The sequence below is a fragment of the Grammomys surdaster genome, unplaced genomic scaffold (genome assembly GCF_004785775.1).
Source record: "Grammomys surdaster isolate TR1022 unplaced genomic scaffold, NIH_TR_1.0 187, whole genome shotgun sequence".
Classification (NCBI taxonomy): Eukaryota; Metazoa; Chordata; class Mammalia; order Rodentia; family Muridae; genus Grammomys; species Grammomys surdaster.
In genome coordinates, this window is record NW_021604632.1 from 9,340,070 (window position 1) to 9,367,668 (window position 27,599).

General features: G+C 49.6%; 1 protein-coding gene across 3 annotated transcripts in view; it reads left to right on the forward strand.

Annotated features, from left to right (window-relative positions):
• Smpd3 (sphingomyelin phosphodiesterase 3) overlaps positions 1–27,599 on the forward strand; it is an 83,339-nt gene that overhangs the window by 48,072 nt on the left and 7,668 nt on the right. The window contains exons 1-2 of one of the 3 annotated variants that reach the window (XM_028768515.1): positions 7,072–7,244; positions 21,614–23,122. In XM_028768515.1, coding sequence (XP_028624348.1) covers positions 21,818–23,122 — 1,305 coding nt within the window. In that variant the 5' untranslated portion in view covers positions 7,072–7,244; positions 21,614–21,817. Of the gene's footprint in view, positions 1–7,071; positions 7,245–7,792; positions 7,930–21,613; positions 23,123–27,599 lie in introns of those variants that run through there. The other 2 variants (XM_028768516.1, XM_028768518.1) reach the window with 2 other exon arrangements.

Below are 27,599 nucleotides of genomic sequence, written 5' to 3' on the forward strand. Positions count from 1 at the left end.
TCCATGTGTTCCTGGCTGGCCTCTCCTCTCCTTCTCCTACTCTTCTTCTTTCTCCACTTCTTTTCTTCTTCTTCTTCTTCTTCTTCTTCTTCTTCTTCTTCTTCTTCTTCTTCTTCTTCTCCTCCTCCTCCTCTTCCTCCTCCTCCTCCTCCTCCTCTTCCTCTTCTTCTTTTTCCTCTCTCTCTCTCTCTCTCTCTCTCTCTCTCTCTCTCTCTCTCTGTCTCTCTCTCTGTCTGTCTCTAAATAAACTCTATTCCACACTATACCCATTGTATGGCTGGTACCTCAGGGGGAAGGAATGTCTCAACATGGGCCCGCTGACTCCTACCTCACCATGGTGCTCTACAAAAACAGATCCTAGTCTTTTTAAAAACACAACAGATTGTGCAGCTAACAGTGAGTGGCCTTGACACTAGACAGGACAGGGACAGGATGAAGGAGGGAGGGGCCCAAGATACAGTCCACTGCTGAGGCACATGGACAACCCACCCAGGCAGGGCACATACAGAGGGAGAACAGCACTCCATTCTTGCCTTCTCTCAGCAACGCACCCCCCCCCCCCCCAAAACTGCTACAACAGGAAACCAAATATTTGCCATCTCTGTGCTGAAGAGCTAGTCCTAACTGAGCAAGTGCCGCAGTCCTTCCGCTCCTCAAACTAAATACTTTTTAATTCCTTATCATAGTTTCTAATTTTCAATCTGAAAAAAAAATGAGTAAGTGAGATACTTTCTTTTTCTTCCTCAAACAGAAAAGACAAATGACCTGTACATGGTCTGTCCTGTATATGAACCTCTAGACTTTGTTTCCCTTGTGTTTAAAAAAAAAAAAAGAAAGAAAGAAAAGAAAAGAAAAATAAAAGACAATAGTTAAAAGGTATGTTAACTATTAGTTCAGGGAGCCAGGCCTAAGCTCACCTGTCCTTACTGGCTTGTCATTTAGGGGCCTGGGCTAGACCATGACATGACAGGTCTTTACCTGCAGAGCTGAGCTGGAGGGCATATTCTAACCTCTGGGATAATGACATCTTGATAAGGTTTTTTAAAAACCGATTTCACTTTGCAAGACAAACAGCTAATAAAATGGATTCTTTTTTGGTAACCACCCATACAGCAATCAATCTGTCACTCGAAAACCTGGCTCCCAAGAAGTGTGAAATGAGGCCACACTGGAGTTCTTTGGGAACAGAGGGCCAGGGAGACCTTCCTCTCAACCAGATTCTGACTGCCCTCCAAACAGGGAGCATTCAGATTCAGGAAACAGGAATCACAACTAATGGGTTTCTCACCCAATACGGACTATGGGAGGACACTGGGGGGTGGGGGAGCGGGGGAGCAGTGCTGTCTACATTCAGCCTGGTAACTCTTCTCATGCCTCACCCCTTTCTACCCCATCCCCATTGAGTTACAACAACAAACACATTTCCCACTCAGGGCTGATGGCATGAGTCACACCCCAGGGGCCTCTTCTGCGCTACAGCCATTCAAGCAGGATCTTAAAACAAAGGGTCATTTCAAAACCACCAGAAAAAGATCAATAGGACAGGCCTTAGTCATAAGATATATCACCTCTGTGTCCACCTGAGGCCACCAACTCCCTCATTCTCTCTGTTTCTAACTCTGCCTGGATGTCTCTGGAGTTTTCTGTCTTTATTGAGGGAAGTTTTGGAAAAGGAAGGCAAAGGGAATGAAAGGAAGAAAGAAAAAGAAAAGGTGTCCTACTGCACACAGAGCATAGCTGAAATCCTTTCCATTCTTTTTAGGAACAGATAGAACAAATAAATTATTTAGCCAGAAAGCAGCCCTAACTGAAGTCACTGGATGTTACTGCCTTAAACCTGGGAGAAAATTAGATTGCTACAAATGCTAACCAATGAGCAGCAGCATCCATACACAATAGGCTCGCAATAAATATCAGTTAATTTAGTTTCTAAGTGATGCAGTCTGAGCCAGGTGGGGTGGCTTACACCTGTAAGGCAGGAAGACTGCCTCAGATTTAAAATTTAAGACCAACCTGAGCTAGAGATAGATTGTCTCAACAAACAAACCCCCAAATGACCAAAACCATGAATTCTCGAAGATCTGAGGAACAAATACAAAGAACTTGGTAATAACTTAAAAAGTCCAAATTGAAAAAAAAAAAAGCAGAACGATGAACATATGAAAAAACCAATGGCTGCCATCTCCATGTGGATACATAAAGGAACCGAGAACACATGGAAGGAAGGAGTGATCGGCAGAAAACTGACAGTAGAACGAAGGAGTCGGGGGTGCTGGGTGAAGGCACACATCAAACCCAAACCATAGAAACAGGAGCAAAGAACCCAAGGGATGCAGCCTTCAGTAAGGAGAAGCTTTGGGTAAAGGGAGTAACCAACACGCCTCCACATGAGAGAGCTAAAGACCGCCCATGGTGCCTTGCAAGTGTAACTGTGAGAAGGAATGAGCATGTGCTAGCTAAAATCTTGAATTGTAAATTATCCATTAAGTTGAAATGAAGGAAGCTTTTTTGAAACTGGATAAAGTGACAAGAGAGTTTACATCACAGATACTGAAGAAAAAATGGGCTCAGGGGACAGGGTGATTCTAACATGTGGGTTTTAACTCAGGGTCCTAAACAAGATCAGATCTGTAAAGTAAGAAGAAGAGAGTCATGGAGAGGGACTGGGATGGATTAGTACACAGTGAAGGCTTTTTAAAGCCAAGGTGGCTGTCTGTCTTTATAAAGGTGTAAAGGACAAAAGCCATCTTATGTAACAAGAATTAGAATTAGAATAAGCCAACTAAAGAAGAAAGAATGAATGATCTGATAAAATGCTGTCACTCCAAAGACTTCATCTATACTCGAATAATCCCCAATTTCTGTTCCAGCCAAGACCTCAGCTCTGAGTCTCACCTGGCACACACATAAATGCTGTACAATGCTTACCCAATCCCTGGGTGAGGAACAACTGCAACAGTTGCCTGAAGTGGGAAACCTCAGAATGTCTTCCTAGGTACCCAGCAGGTCACCCCTTAATCCCACCCATTGGGATCAGTCTGCTTCCCTTGCCATGAAGGTACCACAGACTGGGTGGCTTCTCTGTGATTCCCCATAGGCCTTCATTTGTGAATATTTGGCAGTAGAAACACTAATCTTGCTGGGTGGTGGTACATGCCTTTAATCCCAGCACTTGGGAGACAGAGGCAGGTGGGTCTCTGTGAGGCCAGCCTGGATTACAGAGAGTTCCAGGACAGTCAGGGCTCTACAATGAGAAATTATGTTTTGGGGGAAAAAAATGAAAGGAAAGAAGAAAGGGTGTAGTTTGTGAAGGAAAGAAGGAAGAGAGACAGAAAGAGAGAGGAGGAAAGGAGAAAGAGAGTAAGAAAGAGAGAGAGAGAGAGAGAGGGGAGAGAGAGAGAGAGAGAGAGAGAGAGAGAGAGAGAGAGAGAGAGAGAGAGAGAGAAGAAACACTAATCTTATCAGATCAGGACCCTACCCTTATGATCTCATTTAACTCTAATTACTTCCTTACAAGCCCTGTCTTCAGTTATAGTCACACTGGAGAGCTATGACTTCAACTTATATACTTAGGGAGAGGGACACCACTCTTTGTTCTGTTGTCACATTGGCCTTCCTGCCCACATCGCCCCCCCCCCCCCGGCCAGGGGGAATTCTTCCCACAATAGACAATAGATCACTGGATATCTATCAAGCATTTCTAATATATCATCTTTCTGCATTCCAACAACCCTGTAAAGTGATAGAAGCCCAAGGGTGTCCCAAAGAGGTTAAGTGAAGGTCCAGTGTTACTCGGAGTCAGACCTGAACCCATACTGAGCTTTGAAATACATATTCTCTCCATGGATGCTGTACAAGCACCTGAAGGGCCCCAGCCCCAAATGCCCAGGATGGTTAGTGATGAGCAGATAAGTTTGTGTGTAATGTAGCCTCAGCTTCTCCTTCAGTACTTTACGGCAAAGCTGATTTATTTTCCTGATTTCATTAAGAAACCCAGGACCTCTGAGCTGCTGCTTCTTTGGAAATGACAAGTTAATATTTTCTAACTCAAATTGAAAACTCTCTGTTTTTTCCTGTCAAGGAAGAGTTCTTATATATGACTCCAATTATTCATTAACAAATTTACTTGTGCTTTTAAAGGTAGAAATTTTACCAGCATAAAATAACAAATGAACTACTGCTTTGTCTTAATTCCCTGCTAGCTGATGGTCTAGCCTCCACTCACTGCAGTAGGGGTACCGCCTCAACTCACCAGAAGATCAAACTGAATCAACCAAGTGGACACTCAGTTCCCCACAGAGTTCTTTAGACACTGCTGAGGCGTGAAGGGGTGTTCCTCTCTAGCAGTTTTCCAGCAGTTACTCTGGGCACTTCTGTATGCTCAGCCCCCACAGCCTCAAACAATACACACACACACACACACACACACATACGCACGCACGCACGCACACACACACACACACACACACAGAGGCTGCCTTTGCTTGCCTTTCTCCTTGGTGCTGAGGGCATCATTTCTGCAGGCATGAAGTTAGAGTTACCTTTGTTTCAAAAAAGTACAAACTGACACTTGGAGAAGTACCCTGCCTGAGCTGCTCGTGGTTCTGGGGCACAGCCCATTCAACTCCAGTTGGTTTTGTTATCCAGGAGAGGCAGAGGCATCCAGGAACCTGACCGCAGTTGAGCCTCCAGGGACCGTAGTCTCACTTGGAGCTACATATCCATCAAGGGTCACCTCAGGTGCTGGTCTGTGGTCTAAGGGCCTGTGGGCTCCAGGCCACCTGGTGGACAGGCAGGCAGGCGCATGTCTAGACCACTGCTGGCTCCTCAGCCACTGTTTTGCTGTGCTGGGTAAATGGTCCTCTTTCCATGCCCCCCCCACCAGGCCTGCCCTGCCCTGCTACCACCGCCTATTTAAGCTAGAGGCCCTGACTCCCAGCCAGACACAGCCAGCTTCCAGAACCGGGAGAGCAATGCAGCCTGCTACGCTCACCCAGGGATGAAAGGTCCTTCTGTTTCACCACTTCCAACGGATGCCATTTCCAACCGGTGTGTACTAAACGATGGCGCTGAGGGGTTGGGGCAAGAACTGATTCTACCCCTACCTGGGAGATATCGGGAGACAGTTGGCAGAGGGAGGCTCTGATTGGATTGTTCCCATTTCTATTACCTGACTTGATATGACCCTATTTTCAAAGAGGAAGAAAGGGTGTAGTTTATGAATGGACAGGGCAGAATGCATTTCAAAATAAGGACTGTCTCAGAATACCAATTATCTCATAGAGTTTCTTTTCTTTGAAAAGGGGGTCTGTAAATGTCAAGGTTACCAAGATTTCATTTCCCTTCAGAAATCCCTCCTTAGAACCAGTTCTTGTCATTTAGTTCTACTTGGAAAATATGTGCAGGAAATTTTGAGAGTGAGGGAGCCATGTAGTTGGTGGGAGACAATTTGGTAAATTGTAGGAGGTCAAAGACTGCCTGACGGACATAGTACTGAGAGACAGGAGAGAGCTCCTCCCACTGTGGCTGTCTTGAGTTCCAGAGATTGTTTTGGTCACCACTGTGGTTTGCTCATCTCCTTTCAGGTCCTGACTGCCTTGATGTCTTGGGAAAGACTGCCCAAAGGGCAGCAGAGGCTCACACTCACACAGGCTCACGTGGGTGGGGTGGGGCCTGTCTCCTTTCAGCCTGTGTTCTTGAATCACTCACCTGTCAAGAGTAAGAAGGCAGGATTCCAAGGATTCAGGGTCTTCTCCAAGAGGCCAGGTCAGCAAGATAACCTTTCAGTTTCCACTGGGCTGGAGTCCTGAGGATAGGGGTGGGGCAGGATCTTCTCTCTGACAGAAAAGGCCAGGGTACCACATGGAACTAGGGCCTCCAGAGTCACCTTGAATAGAACCTGGAACTATGGGCTTCCTTCTTCCCACTCTGTTCTGGAATGGACAAATAGTGATGTGCCTTTGATGCTAGTCATAGTGTCGAGACCCTGCATCATCCCTCAGTGTGCCAGGGGAGGGCTGCTGGAGGCTCAAAGGTTAAGAGACTTTCTCAAGACCTTCACCAGCTGGACAGATAGCAGGAAAAGAACCAGGTTTTCCCTGGAGCTTATATCTTAACCAGGGGAAGCTAAGCTATAAGACATTTCTACCAGTGCTTCCAAGAAAAGATGAAGTCAGACTCAGATTTCAGATTTATTCAATGACGGGGGTCTGTAAGGAATGTGGTAACCCTTCTCAGGTTGTGTGGATGATACAAGGGCTCAAGACAGTGCAGAACAGTGGCGGTGGAGAAGGAGGAAGACAAAGGGAGAGCTTTTCTTGCTGTTGGATACAGGATGAGCTTGATAGACTGCAATCAAGACATACATGGTGACAGCCAAGGATTGGCCAGTGATTCGGGGGTGCGGCCCTCACATGAGGCCCAGGAGGAGCTAGAGGGTCAAGAGCCAGAGCTATAAAAAGAGAACGGACACAGGGCCATGGTCCGTGGGCTAAGAAGGCTGAGGTGGTATAGGTAGACTTCAGCATTATGTCCAAAGACCTCCACTCACAGAATACCCTCCCAATTGTACCCTCCAAAGTGGTGTGCCCACTCAGCCTTCCTTCCTTCCACTGGTGTGTCCACCTTTCTCTTTCAACTGCTACAGATCCCTCTGGTTTTTCCTCACAACTCTTCTTTCTTCCTGAAATGCAGCCAAGGTGGCCACCAACCCTTTCCTGATCAAGTTTGGCCTCAGTGAACTCTCCTGCTCCCTGCCACCTCTGTACCTTAGATCTGTGGTAGGCAGAGATTACACAAAGCTTCCAGAGAGGGCCCTGATTGTTATGGTTTCACCTACCAGATCAAATCCCAGCCCACAGCAGGGCTCTGAATTTGCCTCTTTGCCGCACCCCTTTCAGCCTGCACACCGAGGGCCTGCCAGGGTGCAGCAGCCCACGTGGAAGGGTTATCCATCTCACTTGGAGCCCTTCCCACCTGTCAATCTTCCTCACTTTCTGTTGCATAAACCCCGCCCTCATCCCCTCTGGCTGCACTTCTGCTAGGATAGTCAGACCTCACACCCAAGCCCTGGCGACAGTGAGGGCGTGGTAGCACCTCCAGGTGAGGTCTTTGTACCAAGCTCACCTGTGTGGCTGTTTTGCTCCAGTCACCACTGTGAATGGCTCATCCCCCTTCAGGTCCTGATTGCCTGGACCTCTTGTCTCCAGAGGCAAGGACACAAGGCCCAAGTGAGCCCTCCTCAGGTAAGACAGACTTCCGGAACTCCAGGAAGTGGAGTCTAGAACACGCCTCAAGGGCTCTTGTCTTGCTTTGGGTTACTGCTTGTTCTGTTAGTTCTGGGTTTTTAGATAGGGTCTCAGTATGGAGCCCAGACTGACCTGGAGCTTCTGGTGATCATGCTTGGCATAGGTTATGAGATAATATTTTTATATAAAGAGGTGCTAGGTGAAATCATTTTAAAAACCTCTGTTGTTCCCTTAAAAAGTTTGAAGTTGATGCTCTAGGGTAAGAATCTGTTCAGGGCTCCCCTCTTCATGTGTGGAGAAAGTGTGAAGAAAAACACTTGAGGGGAGAGAAGCAAGTACTCTGAACAATGTAACCAGACATCACTGTCCACCAAACTATTAAATAACAAGGCTTTTTAACTCTAAAACCCAGAATTGGTAAGGGCATTGTGAAATAATCCTTCTCAAACAATCTGTGAACTGACACTGGTAGAAAACAGTTTGGCAATATTTATCAGAAGCGTTAAAGTTGACTCATTCTCTTGAATTCGTACCAAAGAAAGAATCAAACCACTGAGCACTCAGAATCCAGGGATAAAAGTGGACACTAGGAGCCCAAAGGAATCCTAGAGTCAAGAGCCTCAGGCCAAGGGTCAAGCAGCAAGATCACCATAAGAACTCTTCCCAAATACTGACATACTGAGTAAGTGTTTTCTGGGCTGCCAAGGTCACTAGGCCAGGAGCAAGGAGATTTAGGGTCCCAGGTATTGGGGACTGTATGAAAAAATGTAAGTGGACCTGATAAAGCCAGGACCAACAGGAAGGGAGAGAGCTCACTGAAGACTACACCAGGGGCCCAGTCGGTGATGGACGGAACCTTTAGGAGAAGAAAACAAAGCAGGGATCTTATCCTGTGCAGATAGGGAGGAGAAGGCAGACAGGTTAGGAACGATGCTATTCTTCCCTGGGACTCAGGCTGGATGTAAGGTCATCAGCACTGAGTGGGTGTGAAGATGTTTACTTATCATTTATACTCGGCCTTTGTGAGAAAAGCAGAGAGCAGGGAAATTGGGGTCAAATGATTCAGCTGCTACCTCTCAGAAACTGCCATTTATTTCTCTGAATCAGTTTCTTCATCTGTACAGTGGGGTCAGCTGTACCCACTTGGGGTGACTGAGGTACTAAATGTGATAAGAACACATTCTCTGAAGGTGCTTGACAACTACTCCCACGGCCCCAAAAGGCCCATCAATTATTCCTGCTTTCTCTGATCATTTCCAGTCTCCTTCAGGTCTTTTCCGTGTCCTAGTTCTTGGCTGTGCCCCATCTCAACATACAGACAGAAAGGAAGGGAAGGGAAAGAACTCTGAGGTCCTGAGTGGCTGCAGGTGGACTTGAAGGAGCTGAGGTCATTCTGGCCATGGATCAAGGTTCAGGGTGCACAGGGTTGCCACCTGTCAGACAGGTAGCAGGGTTCCTGTTACTTTCCTACTGGCCACACAGCTAGGAGCAGATCATGGAATTAAACACTGAAGGTCTGTGGGCAGTGGTGGGGGCACTGTCCTTGCTCCTCATCAGGCCTGAGAATTAGAAAACAGTGCTTTCTTTCTCTGGGCGCAATGGAAGAAAGCCTTGTGGGCAAGGTCCTTGGTCCTGAGAAACAACCCACCAGACACCCCTTGCTTAAAAGTATAGGACGTGCTGACAGAGCTCAAGCCTCCAGTCAGAAAAGCAGGAAAGGAGGGAAGCCAGGAAGTGGGGGCTGGGAGGGAATTCAATAAGGGCTTTTGTTTGCTCAATTCCTGTTTCTCTGCTCTTTGCCCCTGGTCCTGTGTCACCATCCATCTTGCCCTTCTCTTGCTCTCTAGACTGCTCCATGCTAGAGCCCTTTCGTCAAATCTGTGTGACAGGAGCTGGTCACCTTTCTGGTGTACAGACTGCAAAGTTGCACAAAAACAACAAACCGCCAAGACAGATACGTTTGCTTTAGGCAGATCAAAGGTCCACAGTGATCTTGGGAGCCATAGGTGGGGACTGGCTGAGCCTTGACAGAGGACCATCTCTGTGCTCTGGAAGCTGACCTCTGCTGAAGCCACATCCTTCTGCACAGATGAGGGCTGAGGCAACCACACCTGCAAAGGCATCATGGGAAACTGCTCAGGTCTGAGCTCCTGGGACTCCAGAAGTAGGAAACAGAAGTCAGGCTGCTGGGCAGAGCCTGCGTTCCCCCAAATAGATGCAGCATCAGCAAGAGCCGCTGGAGGACTTAAGAGGAAGCAGTGCAGTCTACGGTGTAGTTTAGAAAGATCCCAGCAGTGACCAGGTGAGCCAGAGGAAGGGGTTAAGTGCAGGGAAGTCAGGGGAGGCTGCTGGAATCTGTGGTAGGAAAGAACCAGGCAGCTGGGCATGGCTGTGGAAATCCAGCCCCAGGGCTCCAAAGGCAGAGCTGTGGGCTTCTGAGAAGAGGCAGGATATGGACGAGGACTATTGCTCAGTGACCCCTTGAGAGACAGAGCTGGTGTTAGGAAAACAGAAGAGGAATAATGAACCTGAAGGGGAACTTGTCAAACACATGGGGTCACAGGTCATGAGGCACCTGCGCTGGCTGTCACTTAGGAACAGATATCCCAGGAGCAATCATCTGAGTGGTTTGAGGAGAGACGGGAAAGTTTGGCATTAAGAGGTGGGTCAGCAGCCGGGCGGTAGTGGCACACACCTTTAATCCCAGCACTTGGGAGGCAGAGGCAGGCGGATCTCTGAGTTCGAGAGTTTGAGGCTAGCCTGGTCTACAGAGCAAGTTCCAGGACAGCCAAGGCTACACAGAGAAACCCTGTCTTGAAAAAACCAAAAAAAAAAAAAAAAAAAAAAAAAGAGGTGGGTCAGCATAAGGGACAGGTGTGAGAGCAAGCAGCATGGTGACAAAGGACCAGGGGCAGAAAACAAGGAGACAGAAATCAAGGGGCTGAAAGCCTCTGCGGCTAGTCCTTCCTTCCTCTCTCCCATCTTTCCTTCTCCTACCTGAGCAAGGTCTTGAACACGCTAAGCACTCAACTACTGGGCCACATCCCCAGCACCTGGATCTAATTTTTTTAATGTTGTTTGTATGAAACAAGGTCCCACCACTATGTAGCTGAGGCTAGCCTAAAACTTCCTGCCTTGGCCTCCCTAGCGCTAAGATTGTATGTATCACTACACCCAGCCTCCTGGAATTATTTCTTAAAGCAATTCTGACCAAAATGTCATGAACTGTGTTTTCTTTAGTGCTGATATCTTTATGGAGATCTTCTTTTCAAAACTTACAGCAAGTCCACCCAGATACACTGCCCACCTCTTCGGTATGGATGGGAGTGTAGCCTCAAGCTGGGCTGCCCTTCACTCCCTCAGCCAGCTAGAGGGCATGTTCCAGATAGCACCAGCATACTGTGAATGTTTATGTAGGATAGCCTGAGCTACATGGTGGGTGTACTTTCTGGACAATGAGTCTTTAAACTAAACAAACCGAGGCTTGGGAGAGCTGCCTCAGCAGTTAACAGCATTGGTTACTCTGCCAAAGGATCTGGGTTTGCTTCCCAGCACCCACATGACAGCTAGAAACTATCTGCAACTTCAGTTCTAGGGATCCAGTGCCTCTTCCGGCCTCCAAGGCATCAGACATGTATACTGCATACAGACATACATGTCGGCAAGACACCCATACACATAAAATAAAATGTAAAAGCAAGGCAAACAAACCACTTAGGGGGACCGATTGGGTACAGAAGCACCTTTCATGCCCGCAGTCCAGAGCCCGTCTTCCCTGTGTCTGTCTCCTTCTTGCCTGTAAGCAGTCACTGTGGTCACTAAGGGGGTGGCCTTAGGAGGCAGGACTTCCTAAGTGGCTCCATCTCTCTTGTGTCTACTCTCAGTTCTCTCTCTCTCTGCTCTGCCTGCCTCTCCCTTGCTCACTGCTTGCCCTGCCCAATACCCAGCATCCTCCTGCCCCACACCCTTAGAGGACACCTGCACCTTCCACACATGCACAGCCACCAGCATTTCTCATTAAACTCCCAGAGGAATCATATCTGCCTCTGGCACCCAAGTTCCTTGTTTAACTTCTCTGCCTTGGTCCTGTCTGCTGTCCAATAGCACTAACTCCTTAGTATCTGGCCACACCCAACATCTTGGCTCTGGCTCCAAGCATGAAGCATAGGTTCTTGGCTCTTTCTCAACATGGGTCCACCTGATCCTTCCTCCTGCCTGTCTTCTGTAGTCTCTGCTGGCCCCTAGATCAGCCTCTCATAGAGGTTTCTATTCGTTCACATGGATTTTCTTCTCTGTGTCTATGGACTTACTGTCTACTGGTGTCAAACTGTTTTTCCCTGAGTAGAAAGCCTCCATTAAAAATGAAAAGCTTAAGGCTCAGAAGTCCCAGTGCCTCGTGGTACCAGAGGATCCGGGCACAAAGCAGGAGTGGACAGTGAAGAGATGCGTGAACAGTGGGCCTCCTCCTAGCCTGGACTCTGAGCAGAGAGACATTACTATCATTGTTGAAATGGGGATGAAGAAAGTGGGGTCCAGAGGTAGATATGGATTTAGTCCTAGAAACCAAAGCCTGTCACTCATTAAGGCTGCATTCTGAAGTCAAGCAGGGAGACTGATTACACAGAAAACCTTGCCTTCTCTGCTGATCAAAATGGGATGGCTAATGCTGTGGTTATAACCAGAAGCTGCATAGGGTTGTGGTTATAGCTCGAAGGTAGAGTGCTGCTCGAAAAGCATGAAGACCTGGGTTCAATCCCTACAGTCATATAAACAGACTGTGGCGGCTCACACCTGAAACCCCAGTATCTGAGAGGTTGAAGTAGGAAGATCAGAAGTTCAAAGTCATCCTTGGCTACATAGTGAGGTCAAAGCCAGACCAGGATATATGAAATCCTATCTAAAATTTAAGAGACTTTATTAGTCCAGTTACAGAGTGGTAATCTGGGGCCCTGGTTGATGGAGTCGCTCTAATCTCAAACACTAAAGGTCTGTGTGGCAGAAGGAGAGAACTCTATGGAAGTTCTGACACCTGCTGTTAAGTGCTCTGTCTCACAAGGGGACTAGGAAATGCAACCCTGGACAGATGTGTGGACAAAGGGAAAAGTGTGCCCAGACTTTTACAAAGTAAAGCACGCCCATCCCTTTAAGAAGTCACTGCTGTGTAGAAATGTATTTCATCCACACTAGCAATCTACGAACACAGAACTGCTGCAAACAGAGCCAAGAGCTCCTGCACTCTGTCAGAAGCACTCAGCAGGAGGCAAAAGGATTGTGAGCTGGAGGCCAGCCTGGGCTACATAATAATATTCTAGAACATCAAAACCCAGTCTTGGACAGAACAGTGATGGTGCGTGCATACCTTTAATCCCAGCACTGGGAAGGCAGAAGCAGGCAGATCTCTGTGAGTTTAGGCCAGCCTGGTCTACAGAGTGAGTTCCAGGGTAGCCAGGGCTCCACAGAGAAACCCTGTCTCAAAAAACAAAAACCTCAGTCTCAAAAAACAAGCAGAGCTAGGGTAGTGGCTTGGTGTTTAAAACGACTGCTGTGCTAGCACAAGACCTGAATCTGGAGTTAGTGTTAATGTGGCTGTTGCTGTGGTGGACACCATGACCAGAAGCAACTTGGGGAGGGGAGGGTTTATCAGGCCTGCATATCTCGAGTCACAGTCTATTGAGGGATGCCAAGGCAAAAACTCAACCGGGGTTGTCGGGTGGGGGCCCTACATGGGACATTTTGAGGCATGAACTGGTGCAGAAGCAAAGGAGTATTGCTTACTTGCTTGCTCCCCATAGCTTGCTCAGCCTGCTTTCTTAGAGAATCCAGAACAACCAATTCAGGGGTGTCACAACCCAGGATGAGCTGGGCTCTTCCCCCATCAATTGTATCCATTAAGAAAATGCCCTGCAGTCCTGCCTATGGCCTGATCGTTTTTTAAAAAAGATTTATTTACTTATTTTATGCATGTGAGTACACTGTAGCTGTCTTCAGACACACCAGAAGAGGGCATTGGATCTCATTTACAGATGGTATGGTTGCTGGGATTTGAACTCAGGACCTCTGGAAGAGCAGTCAGTGCTCTTAACAACTGAGCCATCTCTCCAGCCCCCTATGGGCTGATCTTATAGAAGCATTTTCTCAATTAGGGTTCCCTCTTCTCAGATGCTTCTAGCTTGGGTCAAGTTGACATAAGACTAGCCAGTGCACCACGTAAAACCCAGGTGTGGCAGCACACACATCTGTAACTCCAGTGCCGGGGGACAGAGACAAGCAGGTCTGAGGCCTCACCAGCCATCCTGGCCAGAACTGTCAACTCCAAGTTTGGTGACTTTATCTCAAAAAATAAGAAATGCCTAAGGGAGAAATGATACCAACCTCTGACCTTCATACCTACACTGATGGGCCAGCACACCCGCACAGGTGAGTGAGTGCACACACACACACACACCCCACATACACATATACATTCACACACAGACATGTATACATAAAACAATAAAATGAAGTACAGAGCTTAACAGTCAAAAGCAGTTATAGACAGAGTCACTGCCATCGTGAGTTGACCAGTTGATCAGTCGACATAGTTGAAACCCAGAGCCCCTGAAGACTCTGAGTGGTGAGGATGGGAAAAGTGGCAGTCCTTATAAAGAACTCGGAAGAACCAGAGAACTGCACAAGCTCCTCTCCATTCTGATGTGGGCAAATGACTGGCTTGCAGTCTTAATGGACTCCAGCCCTCAGCTCCCTTGCAAGTGTGTGCACTGGTGCACTGAGCAGCCTCACACATGGGTCCTACCTACACAAGGGGCCCTTGGCTGTTCTGTGCTTCCTCTCTTAAGGGGAGTGAATATGGTCGGTTCTCTTGGAGCCAAGGGCATTTATTCTGGTGTATGCAGAAGGAGTCCTGGAGTATAGCAGTGGCCAGAGATCAGAAGTCTTTGAAAAGGCCTGAGACAAAAATCCTTGACTTTCAGCAGAGAGTGACACCTGATCTCAGTCCAGAAAACCCAGGCTCAGGTGCCCAGGGCTTGAGGAAGGTTTATGGTGTACTGCATAACTGATTTAATTTGCTTACTGGTTAATCTCTGCATACATTCTCTGGGACACAGTTTGTTAAATGTTTTTTGCATAGAAAATTCTGGGCTGGATATGGAATGATCCTTCAGAAGAATGTCAGCAAGTCTCCTCCTACAGAAAACATGGTGCTGTTTCTTCGGAAGCAAAGTATATTCTTTGGCTTGCTTGAGTCTCAAACCATTGATAACAGGCTTTATGTCAGAGATCAGTAACTTTGCTGACAGAGAGGCCTCAGCAATAGGGTCTGAGAGATTTGAGACTATTCTTGTCACTGTGCCTGAAAAGAGACTCCTGGTACAAGGTGGGGCATGAGGGATTTCCTTGGCAATTGACCAGCTAGGTAGCTCCTCTTACACACTGGATTCCCCAGAACTCACTAAAGACAATAACATGGCCTGCTAGGGAGTTAGTTCCAAGAGCACCTACTGGGACTGTTCTTAAGTCTGGACTCAGACCCACACTCCAACATCCAGCAGCTCAGAACTCTAGAGGACATAGGCTCAGGCCTAGCTACATGCTCAGCTATTTACCCCTGAATCAAGTCTGCTCCAGTTCTGCCCATTGAGGCCTACTGGGGAAAGGCCAGTGAGCTGGGTGGCCTCAGCACCCGTCCTCATCACAGAGAAAGCCTCCACCCCAAGTCTCCTCTGCTATACTGGTCTCGGCCGTCAGAAGGGCACAGGCCTGGTACAAGTCCCATGGCTTCTGCTTCAGTCTACCTTATGTGATGGATCTGGCGTAGGCAAGTTCTTACCTACAGTATCAGGAACCATGGGAATGAGAGGAAGGACAGGCAAGGACTTAGGACCCAGCTACATTCCAGCTTCCCTGGCAGTGCCCTCTGTAGTCACCAATGGAAAAAGCAGTGAAGGCTGAGAGTCCAAACTGGCTGAGCACCCTCCGCAGAGCTAGCTTGAGATTTGCTTTCCAAGCACATACTAGTTGGCTTCATCCTGGCTTTCTGAATTCTGCCATGCAAACACCCAGGCTGGCTGGTGGAAAGAACACCTCAGAGGCACTCCCATCCCATTCCTGATCTCAGAAGCCACATTGTGAATTAATAGCGCCCATGGAAAGTTTCTTTTTGAAAAATTTATGGACCCTTGGCCCTCACTTGGCTTCTATAGAAGCCTATGGCTCTGGCTTATACAAGCATCTCAGAACAGACAGGAGGCAAGCCTGCCCATCTCCCACAGTGTCCCTGCCCTATCTCTTCGGAGAGCAGGTGCCCTTCTGTAAAGCCAACCCACCCCCTGAGATAACTTTGAAGCTTCTGGATGTATCTTTCTTTTTTTTCTTTTCTTCCTGTTTTGTTTTGTGCTCAGAACTAAGCTCAGGGCTTCAAAGATGCTAAGCAGGCACTACAGCCCAGCTCTGTAAGGCAAGGGAGAGGGTTGTGCTAGCGAGACCACAGGAGCGAGGCAGGCTCTGCACTAAGTGCTGGAAATGCTTGCCATCTCCAACTAGCCCAGCAGTTCTCCACCTGTGAGTCGAGATCCTTTTGGGGTGGTCAAATGTCCCTTTCACCGGGGTCACATATCATACATCCTACATATCAGGATTACATTATGATTCATAACAGCAAAATTACAGTTATGAAGGAAGTAGCATTGAAAATAACTTTATGGTTGGGGGTTACCACAATATGAAGAACTGTAATAAAGAGTCACAACATTAGGAAGGTTGAGAACTACTGAACTAGCCTGAGGAATTTTCATCCACATATAATACAAAAGGAAACAAAGGCCCAGAGCATCCCTCAGTCAACTTGTCTGACATCCACCATGACTCCGCATACCTGGTCTAATCAGAGTGCTAGCTAGCTGCAAGGGATGCCTGGAGGCACACAGACCTGCAGGACCCCTTGACTCAGGACAGCTCCACTCTGCCCAGTGCACAGCTAGGGGCAGCATAGGAGTTCTGCACATCTGAGAAAGACTCAGCCTTAGAAAGAGCACCACCTGGTATACATAGATAAAACAAAGCGACTTGAGTGGTGAGTGACAGAAACAGACAAACGCGACCAGAGCAAAGTCAGGGGGATTTGCTGACTCACTAATTAGAAAGTCTGCAGGCTGTGTGGCTTCAGGCGGAGAGATTAGAGCTCGAGTGTTATGAAGACTTGGCCTCTCCATTCTAGCCGTAAGGCCTGTTTTCCTCTAGGTTGGATTCATTCTCAAGGAAGGCTCTAGAAGCTGCAGGCTCTGAGTGTGGTCATCCAGCTCAGAGAAAATGTAGACTTATTTCCTAAGGGGTCTGTTAGGAATTCTAGAACACTTAGAATTGTCAGGGATGTCAGAGGACTGTGGTGCCTCTTCGTGTGGCTGTCTGTTACATCACCTTGGAGTGGGGCAGGGCAGTGTGTCAGCCACTGCCAGAGAGGTGAAGCAGGGCAGGAGGATGTAGGTGGAGCTGGGTGCTTTAGATTGAGAAGTATGAACAGGCATTTACTTGTGTCTGAGGGAGTCACTGCTATAGCCTGTGTATTTATGCTAGACCCCAAACACCAGTTCTGTTTGGGTTCTAACTTCCCAGACCCTCCTCCAACTCAGAAAAGCATCTGTCTCTCGTCAGTCTTTCTGTCCTCCTAGCAATGAGCTGACTCCAAGTTTCAGCAGCTCAGAGCTCACGTTGCCATGCCAACTTCTCCACGGCAGCATCTAGGCAGAAGGGGCTGGCCTGATCTCACAGCCGCTGGTGAATGCAGGCACATTTGGGTAACTGGATTGGAGTGATCCACAGGCCTTTCCTTTGGAACCTGAGGCTTGGTCCAGCTCCTGTTTACACTCAAAGACTTGTAGGATATTTTGCTCCAAGACTCTAAGCTTATAGTGAGGAAGAGAGGGCTCAACAGGCCTGAGGGTCAGAAGACAGCATAGTAAAGGAGGAACAAACCCCAGGCAAAGACAAACGGAGCGAGTACCAGCCCTCCAAAGTCCAAAGACCCCTCAGAGATGGCATCACTTCCACACAGAGCCAGGACTTGCTTTGCCCAGAACTGACCTGGCTTTCCCACCTTCCCACTGCAAGAGAAACTCAGGTTCATAGTCAGCATCCACTGGGCCCCGTGGAGCTGCTATGAAGGTGTGTCCTGTGCACAGCTGGCCATGCTGTGGCCTGGTCACTTGATGCTCAACGGGAACAGTCCTGCCTCCCACAACCTGACCAGATTCCTAAGCATTCCCTGCACTGGTGAGGGAAGATCAGCCTCTGGGCCCACATGTCATTATTTAGGGTGAGACCTTGGTTTAACCCCAGCTTCTGAGCAGCAATAGAGCTCTTCCCACGCACTAGTCACACAGGTTACTGACCAGGAAGGAATCAGGTGTCTTCAGTGTTAGCAGGTTAATTTGTATGAATGGCCACACTGAAGCCCCTTGCCTTTGATGCCTCAGTCTACCCAGAAATGCTTGACTATAGTCTTAAGGCCATGCAGAGGATTTTTCCACCCTTCCCTCTTCCACGTGGACTGAGGGTTTTCTGGGCTCTCAGACAGTCCTAGGCCAAGTTCTTCTCCCACTTGCATCTGTCTGTTACCCACAGAGCTCTCTGTCCCCTCTGTTTTCACTGCCACAGAGAGGGGCAAGTTAGTGAAGGCTTTGGCCCCAACAGTGGGAGTGGCACCTGTGAAGACTCCAAGGCACTCTGGTTCAGTCCTGTGGGTAGGCTCAGGTCATCCCCTTAACAATGCAGAAAACACAAACTGGGGAGAGAAGGTGTGACACACTGGGTGGCCTCAGGAAATGGAGGGAAGGAAGCAGGAGTGGCCAGGCCATCTGCCAGGTCCCTCTAGTCTTGATGGTAGCTCTAGAGGTAGGCACTGCTACCCCATTTAATGGTCAGTGCCAAGGTGTTACTTAGGCTAGCCTGACTCCCAGGCTGTGTGCAAGACTAAGAAACTCAGGTGAAAGGAGAAAGCCTGGTCTCACCCAGGGAGCTGGCTTCCAGGGGTCCTGCCTTGAGGCCCCATATACCCCTCGTCATAACCCCACAGCTCACAGTGAAGGGATTGGGGATCCTGCTGCAATCCTTGAGGACTGAGGACCTGAGGGTATTCAGCTCAACTATATAGACCATGGTATGGAGAGAAAGAGATATGGCTTCTAGTAAGCTTGGTAACTATATGGATTTCCAAAGGGGGCCAACTCAAGGGTGACTGTCAGTCTTAGCATAAACCCTGGATGATCCATCTAATCTAAGAGGTTGAAGTGCCAAAGCTCAGCATACATGGCCTTGGAAGAACCTGCTGCCCCCTCACAAATGTCCACGACAGGCCTTGTTTGCAAAGCTCCCAGATCAGAGAAGAGGGACTGCTGTGGAGAATGGGGCCCTGTGTCCAAAGCCAGAACCTGTGCCTGTCACAGACACATGCCTGACCCACCTAGACAGTGCACACAAGAAAAAAGGGAGATAAGCAGGGTGTGGCCGAGCACCTGCCTGGACTGTGTGAGCCTGGGACAGCCACGTCCTTCCACAGCCACTCCTGTGAGCACTTGAAACCCCTGGGAAGTTGCCAGCCTCTCGTGTTTAACGGCAGCGCTCCTCTTTCATGAGGAAAGTGTAGAGCAGACTAATTAATGTGTGCTGTTTGTTTACCCTCCCTTCACTTCCCTGAGACAAAATAATTATCCAGAGCTTTAGAAACAGCCGCGTCCATGGCAGTCCCTTCTGTGTCTGCTGTAGCACAGCTTCCGGATGCAGACAGGGGAACCAGTGCAGGGCAGAGCAGGTGGCAGCACTCAGAAAGGTCCTCCTTTCAGGGCACGGCAGAAGAGCCCCAGAGTAGCTGGATCTGGGGTAGCAGCATGGAGGACCAAGGGACTCAAGGCGGCCTCACTTTAGAGAATCACTGTGGCAGCACTACTCCTATGAGCTCCTGGAGCTGTCACCCCAGCTCCTCCCCTTCACCAACCGTGCAAATGGAGACCGAAACTATGCCTGTGCCCGCCGAGGACTGGCAGAAAGATCACTGCAGACTAGAGGATTTTGCCAGAAGGGTTTCTGGGCTGGCAACAAGAGTGGAGGAGCAAGGGGCAGCTGAAGATGGATTCTCTCGCCTTGCCCACTAAAGCCCTGTCCCAGGTGATAGCTGATCCCATCTGATTACCCAGTACTAGGGATGAGCCACACAGGGAGACAGAATGGGTCGGTTTTTTCTCAGGAAGTCTTTGATGAAGTAGAACCTGACTCACAGGGGTGCTCTAGCCAGCTTGTGGACGCTGCAGCGGCTCTTGGGGGTGCTTACAGACCTCCTCCCTGAGCCTCTGTCCATGTGTCACCTGTGCAGCCCACAGGTCACACCTGACCTCACTGCAGGGACACTCACTGACTTCACATGAGTGGGCAGTCACATCAGTCTGCTCACTCCGTAACTGGGTTGTTTTCTGCATTTGCTACTTCCAGTCCCAATCGGATTGGCCAACAACCGGGGCTTAGACTCAGACAGACTTAGTCTTTGTGGATCCTATGCAGGAGGGGATCCTAGATACAGTTCTGGCTCTAGGCCAAGTAACAAGTGACAGCCTGCTGTGGGGAGAGCCTGTGTTCACATAATGCCTTGGACAGGTCCCTGAAGTCTCAGTTGAGTCCAGAGGGGATAACAGCAGTCAAGAAGAGAGTTGTAGGCTCTTGGGCCGCTGGCAACTGTGTAGAAATCCTCGCTTCACACGGGGCACCTGGCAGGATGGGAATCGGCTGCCTCCTTTCTGGCACCAATATCATGCTAGTCCTCCATTCATTTACCTATCTCTGAGCCACCGGCCACTTTTGCCTTGACCTGGGACGCTTGTGTAGCTCCTTCTCTGCTGGGTAGGTAGGCATATCCCAAAGTACATCAAACACAAGTTGCAGGACACTGTTCAGTGAGACAAACACCCCCAGTGAACTCCCTAAGCACCTGGGCAAGGAGGTAAAAAGTCTTCCCTAGAAAGCTAGTGTCTAAGCTAGTGTGGGGATGAGGAACAAGCAGGGCTGTGGGAGAGCCTTGGGGTCAGGCTCTGGTACCACTGTCAGAATGAGTAGGAGGGGAGCATAGCAAGGTGACAGGCTGCGGAGACTGTAGGCCAGCTGAGGAGGTGTCCCTCCAGTCACTGTGTGGGTAAAGCTGATGAACTGTGACACTGTCCTCAGCTCATACTGAGATGTTTCAGAGGGACAGAGGAGACATGAGGATGGAGGGGGGTTCGTATAAATGATATCTAGGTTTCTAGATCCAGTGACAGAGGTCCCACAAGGGAGGAGAGAATGCAGGGCCAGGATGTAGGATGAGATTCTGGGTCCAGACCTGATGAAGTGTCAGGGGCAGAAGTGGTGCAGAACGTAATGAACTTCCCTGGCAGGCCTCATAACCAAGATGCAGCTCCTGCATCCAGGATTTTCCCCTCAAGAGCAGCGTGGGTCCCTAGAGGCCGGAGAAGCACAAGACTCCTGTCTTTATGGATATAAAAAATCAGCACAGTCAATATACCTGTCAGCCTATTCTAGGTGTGGCCAGGCCTGCTCTTAAAACCGCTGTGACTCAGTACAGCCTGGGGCAGGAACCAAGGATGAATTTACTTAGGTGTCTGTTGGCTTTGCCTGAAGCTACATCTTGGACCACAAGCTAGAGGGTTAATAAAACTTTGGCCCCCACCACCCCCAAGAACCTTCTCAAAGTGTCTAGGGGACTACCAGAGTCCCTGTAACTGGATAAACTGTTCAGCAGGTCAGTGTGTGCCTGGGTCCCCGCTGCCTGGGGTTCTTCCGGGGCACTGTGGGGTAGAGCACAGAGCTTAGTCTGTGCTCAGGAAGCCAGACAAGCATGGCCAGAGCGGGCTGCACGTGGACGAGGCGTCTTTGCTCTTCTGCCCAGCCTGCCACGATGCCCTCTGCCCTCTAACGTTTGCCTCATTCTGTCTTTCCTGGTCTAGCTGGCACTAGATAAAAGGTGAGCAAACATGTTTGCAGCTGCTCTAACCAAGGCCACTTCCTGCCCACTTTAAACACTCCCCTAGTTCCCATAGGGTTTCTCTTGCTTCCGGCCAGTGTCAGTCCAGGCACACTGTCAGATCCTAACACAGCCCTTCGTACCCATAAAGCTATGCCCTTCTGAAGCATGGGCCAGTTTTTACACAATTAAGTTACAGAACTAAGACAGCCAGTTAGGGACAGTCATATACTAAGCTGTTTATTCCAAGAAAACAAAAATATATAGGCAAATGGAATGTGCTGGGGCATTCTTCTGGCCCCGAAACACTCCTGGTTTTTGGAACAGCCTAATTCAGTAAAGGACTCCCTCACTCTCTTTTCTACAGGTTTTCAACACGCTTTAGTGTCCCAGCATGGCCCCTTGAAGCGCACCATGCCCGTCTGTGGGACACTCACCACTAATCGTCCAGAGTCGCATCTCGCCAGGAGGTGACCTGCCCTCCCTCCTCCACCGCCCCCTGCCTGGGAAAGTGCTGCAGCTGCCACGGACACCATGTAGTAGGGCCGGCTGCGGCGCCCAGTGAGCTGCAATGGTTTTGTACACGACCCCCTTTCCTAATAGCTGTCTGTCCGCCCTCCACGCTGTGTCCTGGGCCCTCATCTTCCCATGTTACTGGCTGGTGGACCGGCTGGTGGCCTCCTTCATACCCACCACCTATGAGAAGCGCCAGAGGGCAGATGACCCTTGCTGCCTGCAGCTGTTCTGCACTGTACTGTTCACGCCAGTCTACCTGGCTCTGCTTGTGGCTGCACTGCCTTTTGCCTTTCTTGGGTTCATCTTCTGGTCTCCACTGCAGTCTGCCCGCCGGCCCTACTCCTACTCCCGGCTAGAAGACAAGAGCCCAGCTGGTGGGGCAGCCCTGCTTAGTGAATGGAAGGGCACAGGGGCTGGCAAAAGCTTTTGCTTTGCCACGGCCAATGTCTGCCTCCTCCCTGACTCACTTGCAAGGCTCAACAATGTGTTCAACACCCAAGCACGGGCCAAAGAGATTGGACAGAGAATCCGCAATGGGGCCGCCCGGCCTCAGATCAAAATCTACATTGATTCTCCCACCAACACCTCCATCAGTGCAGCCAGCTTCAGCAGCCTGGTGTCGCCGCAGGGCAGTGACGGAGCCAGAGCTGTTCCTGGGAGCATTAAGAGGACAGCCTCTGTGGAATACAAGGGGGATGGTGGGCGTCACACCAGCGATGAGGCTGCCAATGGCCCAGCCTCTGGGGAACAGGCTGATGGAAGCCTTGAGGACAGCTGCATTGTGCGAATTGGTGGTGAGGACGGAGGCCGGCCTCAGGAAGCTGATGACCCTGCCACTGCCAGGAATGGGTCTGGTGGGACCCCAAAGGGCCAGACGCCCAACCACAATCAGCGGGATGGGGATTCTGGGAGCCTGGGTAGCCCCTCAGCCTCCAGGGAGTCCTTGGTGAAGGCACGAGCTGGGCAAGACGTATGTGGCAGCGGAGAGCCAGGCGGTAACAGCAAGCTGCTGTATAAGACCTCTGTGGTGAAGAAGGCAGCCCGCAGGAGGCGCCACCCTGATGAAGCCTTTGACCATGAGGTCTCGGCCTTCTTCCCAGCCAATCTGGACTTCCTGTGCCTGCAGGAGGTGTTTGACAAGCGTGCAGCTGCTAAGTTGAAAGAGCAGCTACATGGCTACTTCGAGTACATCCTGTATGACGTCGGGGTCTACGGCTGCCACGGTTGCTGCAATTTCAAATGTCTCAACAGCGGTCTCTTCTTTGCCAGCCGCTACCCTGTCATGGACGTGGCCTATCACTGTTACCCCAATGGGTGCAGCTTCGATGCCCTGGCCTCTAAGGGAGCTCTGTTTCTCAAGGTAGGCATCTTCAGCCCCGCCTGAGGGCTACACACTGGCTGTCCCTAAGCCACATAACAAAGTAGGGCACAGCCCCTGCCAACCCTTATTCCCTGGGAATCCTCACTCCCCTTATGGGATGAATTAGGAGGCAAAGCTGTTCATGGCCCTGAACTCGGGGCCCCGTACCGACCGTACGGGCTCGGGCTGAGGGATCTGGGCCAGTCTCAGTTCTGAGTCACTTTTACTTCTCTGCAAAGTGTAGTGGGAGTGGCCTGTGTGGCCCAGACAGGATCCAGAGCTGCTTGTCCTGAATGTGGTGACCATAGCGGTGGTGAGGAAACAAGCCCCGTCTCCATTCACACAGGGCAGAGACCAGAGCAGACTAGAGTGCAGGCCAGTGTGTAGGCTCTCAGGTGTCCAGGCCAAAACCACAGCCACTGATGCTTCAGTGGCCAGGACAGCCCCCCCACTTCCATTGTCAGCAGCTGCCATGCCAGGCTCTCTGCCCATCAGCCCCTGGCTTCACTTCATAGTCACTAATTAAAGTGAACCATAATTATTTCTGCTAATTTGGATGCAGTTGGAGGAGGTTTTAGACCATAGTAATTTGGTCATTACACATTATCTTCCAGAGAGCCTGAAATACTGTGTCGACTTTTTGTTCTCTATCTAAAAGCCACTGTTAAGTGAATCGAGAGTTTTCTGAAGCATCATTTGGTGGTCTGATGCAGATGGGGCTCTCTGCCTCAGGGGCAGCAGCTCTTCTGCTGGTGAGACTTGACTGAAGGGCTGCTTGGTAGGGACCCCAATTATAGCCCAGGGCAGGTTTCTCTCATTCTCAGTTCCAATCTGTGCAGGAAAATGCTGGGTCAATGCCTGCTGGGAGTAAGGGTACATTGATTCCACCGAGTCTGTTAGAGGTAAGGCAGGCACTCAGATGCCTCACCCTGGGCTGCTCGAGGCCTCTTGCATGACTCTACCAGCTCTCCAGTCACAGAGATGCAGGTCATCTGAGACAGTTCCAGTTCCTTCCTATTCTGACATATAGTTCATTTGGGTTGTATTTGAAGATGTATTTCTGTCTTGGTAGCCAGCGTGGCCTTCTGGAAAGGAAGCGGATGTGTCAAGTTCAAAGTGGACAGAGAGAGATGCTGTGAGCCTGGAGCTGTCCACAGACGTGCAGTGCAGGACAATCCACAGCTTCTTGGGACAGCTTCTCCTCTGTGTCTCCATTATTAATGTTTTTTTTGTCTCCCTTTACCTCATAAGTTTCAAACTAGTTGGCCAATATGTTGATCCATGCCACTCCAAACCTTTTTAAAGCTGGCCAGTACGATTTTTGTATTAAACTTGATTTGCAACACCTCTTAACATCCTGACAGGGCTGACACATTTTCATACAGCCGAAGGTTGGGGTAAGCATGTAGTCAGCTCCTTACTTCTCAGGGTCTCTTATTTTCAACTCTGTCGGCAAGGAAGTGTGATCTCCATTTGTCTTTGCTGGTAACCCTCATCCTTGTCCTTCTCTCCCCAGAGAGCTTAGACCTCCCTCTCCCCAGAGCGCATGCCTGAGTCTGGCTGACTCCTGGAGCTGAGCATGTCCTGCTGTCCTCACTCAAGCTCTCCTATGCTGAAGCCACCCTGGCTGCACCTTGTGTCTGCTCGTCTATCCCAGATTCTTCCTTTTACTTTCAACTGCCTCTGCTTCCAACCTCCCCATCTTAGTGCTGCACTCCTCTACTCTTGCCCTCTGTGAACCTGGCTGACCAAGCCCAGTGAGGCCTCCTCCTCCTTTCTGACTTCTTACTGCTTCAATTCCCCATTTCCTATAGCCCATGTTCCCCTCTTCCCAGACCACCCAGAGGGGCCTCCACACCCTATGCTCTATTGCTCTTAGTCTTGCCAAACACAAGCCAGTCCTCTCTTCGTGGGCTCCTTGACTCTGTGCTCAGGAGCACTTGTGTTTTTGGGACATTTGTCCAGCCAGATGCTGCCTTTGGGGGCAGAGCCAGGCCCTGTTGGGTAAGACTCTCCTGCCACAGACCTGTCAGACCCATCTGGAGAGGAGCTGGGGACTCCGGGAGGATGCGGCCAGCAGTCCATCCCTCCCTCTGCCACAACCCTCACTGGGTCGCTGTCTCCTAGCTTATTTCATGGATCCCTTGAAGAAATGGACATCCCCCACGAAGGAAGGGCTGGGTTCCCTTTGGCTTCAGCTCAGCACAGCTAATTCTGAACACCTTTTTAATCAACATTCTGTGCCAACAGAACTAAAGGGCCTCTCAGTGTGACTGTTTTTGTAAGAGAAACACACATGACTGTGCAGGTCCTGAGGACACACTATGTTTGGAATTGCTGAGTCCCAGCAAATAATAAATTGCATGCTACCAAGATCACATACCTGTTAAGAGGGAGTCAGGATATGTGAGAGGCAAGTATGGCCTTGCTACTATGGTATCCTCACCCCAGATGGTGCTTCTCTGCTTCAGGGCCGGCAGGGTTGCCTTTGTCCTGTCCTTTGTCAGCACAGGGCAAGTGATACTAAGGGAAAGCCTGACAAATGGGTGACTGATCTTGATGAAGATACCAGCAGCCCAGAAAGCATCGTCCAGAGGCCAACAGGTCTAACACGTGCCCATCTGAGTGCTGTGAGCCTTAGTGTTCCCATCCATGAAATGGTACACTCTGAACATATGAGGAAGCACTAAGTTTAAGCGTCCATGGCTTAAGATTACAGTGGGAGAAACTTGTTGCTTGAGGAACACATAGGAGTGGCAGGGAGGTATCATAGGCTGCTTTGAGCACTGCATTTTTTTTGTTTTGTTTTGGTTTTTTGTTTTTTTGGTTTTTTTTTTGTTTTGTTTTTCAAGACAGGGTTTCTCTGTGTAGCCCTGGCTGTCCTGGAACTCACTCTGTAGACCAGGCTGGCCTCGAACTCAGAAATCCGCCTGCCTCTGCCTCCCAAGTGCTGGGATTAAAGGTGTGCTGGGATTAAAGGCATGTGCCACCACTGCCCATCGAGCACTGCATTCTTAAACATGTGCTTTTATAACAAGAAATAACAGTGGTCCATAATTTTACAAGACTAATTCCCAGAACGAGTGTGAGATGGCTGCACTATGGGACTGGTATATGGGCAAGAACTGAACGTGTAAGTTAGAAACAGCCTAAGTCCAGCAAGAAAGCCTGTTATCAAATAGCCAGACAGAGGCATGGAGAAAGACTGGCATGCATGCTGGGGGAGGAAGGTGGAGCTGGAGAAATCCAGGGGACAGAGCTGAGGAAGCCAGGTAGGGAAGAAGACCCACTCAAGTTCAGCAGCAACAGAACATTGAGAGGCCACTGCCGTGTCCTTGGCCACTGAGAATGAAGCTTGGCTTCTGTGGTCCACCTCCCTGGGAAGTGCCTGGGTCTGAGGGCTCATCAACACAGGAAGCCCAACTGGAATGGGTTAATGAAGTCTGGGGGGCAGCTGGTGCTCACATAAAAATATGTGTTATTGATGTAGATTCTGAGGAGAGGTGCCCACAATAGTCCCTGAGGAGTATGCAGGTGAAGGACTCCAGCAGCTAATGATAAGGGGTCAGGAGGGGAGGGGCTGTGTATTCTCTTCCCTCCAGGGCTACAGCACTGACAAGCGCTCATTCCTGGGTTACACATATGGAGGAGCAGCTTCGATGTCTTTGGGATGTACAATTAAGATGCCCATTCTTTTTTTTTTTTTTTTTTTTTTTTTTTGGTTTTTCGAGACAGGGTTTCTCTGTGTAGCCCTGGCTGTCCTGGAACTCACTCTGTAGACCAGGCTGGCCTCGAACTCAGAGATCCGCCTGCCTCTGCCTCCCAAGTGCTGGGATTAAAGGCGTGCGCCACCACCGCCCGGCAAGATGCCCATTCTTATGAAGCAAAAATTAGAGATGGTCTGCCAAAGTCACCTGCTTGCTGAGCCAGGCTCACCCAATGTAACAATGCCCTAGTGAAGAAGAGGTCAGGGTGGAGAAGTGGAGGCATGAAGGTGCCACTGTGAGAGCAGGAGAGTCTGGCCCATGTCATGGGCTCAGAACAGGGGACGCAGGCTAGAAGACCATCTCCCATAAAATTCATGAAGTAATGAACCATACAGCCAGATGGGCCTTAAAGACATACTAGCAGGAGGCTTTCCAAGGCCCCTCAATGGGTTGTGGCTTTGAATTCAAATTGGAGGGGTGATAGGAGGTCCGGTTGAGAGTGTGGTCAGAGGGGGAAGGACAGTCACTGAGAGTATATGAGACTAAAGGGGGGAGACGACGGCTCCACGGCTGAGAGCAGCTATTGCTTTATCATAAGGACCAGAGTTAGAAACCCAAGCACCTACATTAGGCAACCCCAGTTTTGGCTTTGGTGGAAAATTGGGGGTGGGGGCTGCATACTGATGATAATATTAAAAAGACTGAAGGTTAGATTGGGCATGATGGCACATACCTATGATGGCACACACCTATGATGGCACACACCTATG